At 32.8% G+C, this 4,672-nt stretch overlaps 1 protein-coding gene across 1 annotated transcript; it reads left to right on the top strand.

Annotated features, from left to right (window-relative positions):
• The first annotated feature begins 983 nt into the window (after positions 1–983).
• On the top strand, positions 984–4,198 carry LOC111389389 (B-cell receptor-associated protein 31-like). Its single transcript, XM_023014310.1, has 2 exons — positions 984–1,401; positions 3,706–4,198. Exons 1-2 carry the CDS (start codon positions 1,119–1,121, stop codon positions 4,053–4,055), a joined length of 633 nt encoding a protein of 210 aa, XP_022870078.1. The 5' UTR covers positions 984–1,118; the 3' UTR covers positions 4,056–4,198.
• Positions 4,199–4,672: the final 474 nt, after the last annotated feature.

The following is a 4,672-nucleotide window of genomic DNA, read 5'->3' as shown; positions in this document are numbered from 1 at the left end:
AAAAAAATCAATTATTTTATTACTATTTCGAAATTTTCGATAACGAGTTAACTTTAAAAATTCGTCAACGATTGTACGATAGTCGAATCGATAAATGTTTTACATTCTCTCGAAACTCATTTTTAGAACTATATCGTAGAGATATCGAATGATCTAAATAAATATCGAAAATAGTTAAACGGAGATTAAACGTATGTGTTAAAAATGCATTTTTTTTTAAAAAAATTATTTCTTTATTCCTTTTTAATTCTTTTTTGTTTGACGTCAAATTTGTTTTTTTTTTTTTTTGGTTTTAACGTAAAATTTTTTAATAATCATTCTTTTATGCAAAAAATTGTATTAGATTATTTTTATGTAAAAAATTGTATTAGATTATTTTAAAAATTAATTTATAAAGAAGAAAAAGTAACAATAAGAAAAAAAATTCCTAAAAATTATTGAATTTTTTTTATATATAAAATTTTTTTGGATGTTAAAATAATTAAGATGAAAAATTTGTTGGCTCAATTTCTTGTTGCTATAATTCAAATGTATTTTTTCAAACATTACTATTTTAGTCTAAGTGATTATTTTACTTATAAATGATGTATTTGATAATACTATATTCAATATAAGTAAGTCGTTTAATTAATCGAATCATTTTTTTTTATTATTGAATATCTAATTGATATAATTAAATCGTTTAATTAATCGAATCAATTTTTTATTGTTTGCAGTCTCCCTTTGTTTCCTTATTTAATATGTTAATATCTCCTTTTATAAAATTCAAGTCATGCATTGCATGACACAAGACTAGTATTTAAAAAAAAATGGGAATCAAACAGGGTTTTAATTTTTGCCCACACATTATCTATTGTTCTAAAATACATTATTAGCCTTTTCATAATTATAATAGAAAGGATGAATTGCAACAATAGTCCTCATTTACACACTTACTAACACTTATATCCTCAATCTTTTTTCTAATCTAATAAACTCCAAAACCCTTTTCAGGCTCAACCAAACACGAGAGAGATTTCATTAAACCCCAATATCCTTCTATTCCAATGTCACAATCAAACGGTCTTCTCCGATCGTAATACCCTAAACCCTCTCCTTTGTCAAAACTCGCCTTTTCAATGATTCAGTTATTGTTTACTCTGATTTTCGCCGAAATGGCGTTGATCGTGATCTTCGTGTTCAAGACGCCATTCAGGAAGCTGGTGATAATGGGAATAGATAGGATCAAGCGGGACCGCGGTCCAATCGTGGTGAAGACTGTTGCTGCTACAGTCTTCGTGGTCATGATGTCCAATGTGTACAATGTGGTGGCGATCCACAGGCATTGGATCGAAGATGGTGACATCAATCCCATGGAACAGATTCTCTTGGCTAAGCATCTACTAGAAGCTTCGCTCATGGGTATGTTAATCATCCAGTCAAAAAGCTTGAATTGTTCGAATGGAGTTATTTAAGTTTTGTCTCAACACTTCTGCTCATTTGCAAACTGGATTAATTTTTTGATGAAACGTTCTTGATAAACGAGGGTGATATGATTTGAACCAGATCGTTTTGCTTTAGCTCAATACGACGTTAATCATCTCATGGAAAACATTAAACTTAAGTTTTTAGACTAGGATCAGGCGTATTTCTTTCAATTTTCTTCAACAGTGTGTTTATTGCAAGAGTTATCATTTAAAAAAATAAAATTAAAAAGATCTGATCGTTGTGGAAAATCTGTGATGCAGAGTCTGTACTTCTGAAACTAAAAATAAAAAAAACCACTGCAGTGTACTGCATTACTTGTATACAGTCTATGGATTCATTGTTTTGTGCTCGAACCTGTACGTGCTAAGAAATGGTCCGCATTAATAATTAATAAATTTTCCTTTTGCCTTGATAAATGACTAAAAAATGGGTAGTATGTGCAGTTATCAGTTAAATAGTTATATGACAGTCTTTGAAGTACTTTGAGGAATCTAGTAGATATAGTTCTAAAATCTGTGTGATTTTTTTGTGGACTTTTATTTACTTCTTCATTTACATATCCTGGGATATCTGTATTTTAGTGCTAATTGGAACAAGCATTGAGTTGGTAAAGTATACAGTATACCTTAACATATTCTGGAATGATAATGTTTAAGTTTGTTTTTCCAATTATAATTCTTTTATTCAAATGATTTTTGTTTATAAATGGATTTGGTAAATCAATTGATGTTGGGACTATCGGCACAAAGTATTATTTAGTTGTAGTAAGATTATATTTATGTACTATACAGTGGAATGAACCTGGTTGTGTAGGCTGCATAATTCCTGATCCAAAGCTACAAATAGTCCAGAAATCCTGAATCTCACGGTATGACTTACGAGAGCAATTTATGTAGACCCTAACACAAATCAATTCAGGCTCCAAATTGTGCTCATGACACACATTTCTGAATTTTTTGAACTTCCATACTTTATCTGCCTTTAACAGGTGAATCATTCTTTAATAACCTAAATAATGCCACATTGGGACCTTTGACGCTGACACTGATTTTAAAACCGGACCTCAATGTCTTCAATTGTCTTAAATTGAACAATTGAGAAGAAAAGCTTCCCTCTAATCAAGGTGGGAGTTGAGAATGAGAATGAAGGCTTTCCTTTCTGTATTCCCACTTTTGGCTCCAGTTTTGGTCCCAATTCTTTAGTTAACCATTGTTCATGATATCATTTGCTCATTGACTTTGGAAAAGGGGAAATATGTTGTAGAAAGCACATGCTTACAACTTTGTTTATAAAATGCATCTGAGCTCAAACTTGGAGCTAGTTTCAGTCTAAAATATGTACATACATTTCATGTCTGACCCTCTTTTATAAAATAATGCTTTTTAATTCTGAAATTTATTTGCATTGGCACTTTACCAATGCTCTAGACGTGGGGGACTTCTCGAAAATTGGCAATCCAGAGCTGTGTCTCTTTTAACTTCAAGGAATACCTGCCTTGCAAAATGATGAATTGTACCGAACTTTTTGAGCAGGTTCCCTTGCCATCCATGTTAGCTCTCTGCCTAAATTAACTTTGCCTGAAGTGTTCGTGTTACTCTGTATTCTGCCTGTAATATTCTATTGGCTTGAAGATTGATAATGATTACTCATATGATGTACCTCAAGCTGCTGTGGACCAAGACATGAGTGTCAAACATTGAGAATGAGTTGTGAAAACTGCTGAAAATTATTTAGTGAAGTCCTGTAAGAAATATTTCTTGCATTCAGAGCCTTTATTTTTCACTCTAGTTCTCAGCTATTGTCTTACTTTGTCGTATGAGCCACATGTGGCCTTTTTACTTCCTCTCTAGTTATATGAAAGGTATACACCTCAGAATTTTGGACCAGTTAAATTGTGCTACTTGTGCACACATTATACACGACACTAAAAATTTTATTTTTCACTTGTTTGTAGGTCATCTGATATTAAGATTATGCTACTTTAACAATTATCGTCATATTAGAACAAGGTAAATTTGTTATGTAATACCAATCAAAACTCTTCAGATTAGTGTCCAGAACTTTTAAAGGTGTCGTCAATATGGAGTGTCCATTTTGAAGAAATTTATGATATTTCTGCTAGATTTCCGGCAATAAAGGCCGTGGACAATGGTCAAACTTAGCATTTTCTCTTGCTTCGGCACTTTTAAATTGCAGGTTAAATTCTCAGTTCTTTTTATCATATCCAATTTCATGCAGGATTTTCTTTATTCCTTGCATTTATGATTGACAAATTACATCATTATATCCGAGAACTTCGCATAAGGAGGCAGACTATGGAAGCTGCAAAGAAACAAAACCGAGTTTTTGAGGATGGTAAGACTCCAGTCTCTGAAGAAATCAAAGCCTTGGAAGAAGAGATTACCCCATTGCGGGCAAGGATCAAGCAGCTGCAGTCAGAACTTCAGGAAAAGACTGAAGAGGCTAACAATGCAGAAGCACATGCTCTAGCTTTGAAAAAGCAATCAGAGGGATTTCTTATGGAATACGATCGCTTGCTTGAGGAAAACCAGAACCTTCGAAGCCAATTGCAATCATTGGATCGGTAACTTTCACATTCTGATTGCAAAATGGGTATGTAAGGGTTCGACTTACCGGTGGTTTTTTATTTTCATTTTGTGAGCTTGTGGAAGTCATTGTATTATCTAACAGAAATGATAAGGTTACTAATGACTTTCTTACTCACCTGCAATTTTCTCTGTCTGACTACAAACAACACAAACACTGTCGTGATGGATTAATTCAACTGAAGTAAAATATCCTAGTGATATTTCATCGTTAACCACTCATTACGTAATTCTTCAACGTGACATGCTTCAAAATTTACTTTAGTTTCACCCCCAGTTTCTTGGTCATGGATATCTTCACTCTTACGTCTTCTGCAAAAACTGCATCTGCTAGTTCAATATGAATGCTATGAGTTGTTCATACAATAAAACCGTTGTTTTCTGTGTCATTAAAGGAAGAACCGATGTGATGCTCAAGTCGAAGAGATTTTTATTTTATTTATTTTTTTAAAGAGAGTGATCTTTCCCCGTGGAAAATAATGAAAAATGGAATTTTGGGGACTTGCTAAAAAATGTAGTATTTCATTTGATTTAGCGAGTTCAAGACATGAGAGTTTTTATTGGAGCGTGGTGTTTTCTTGGTAGCACTTGGTTCTCGA

This window comes from Olea europaea, unplaced genomic scaffold, assembly GCF_002742605.1.
Source record: "Olea europaea var. sylvestris unplaced genomic scaffold, O_europaea_v1 scaffold586, whole genome shotgun sequence".
NCBI lineage: Eukaryota > Viridiplantae > Streptophyta > Magnoliopsida > Lamiales > Oleaceae > Olea > Olea europaea.
Note: the sequence above shows the minus strand (reverse complement) of the source record. Positions and strands in the feature narration are given on the sequence as shown.

Coding starts and splice junctions, on each gene's coding strand:
- LOC111389389 (XM_023014310.1), top strand. CDS start 1,119: ATGATTCAGTTATTGTTTACTCTGATTTTCGCCGAAATGGCGTTGATC. Junction 1,402..3,705: donor ACTAGAAGCTTCGCTCATGG/GTATGTTAATCA, acceptor AATTTCATGCAG/GATTTTCTTTATTCCTTGCA.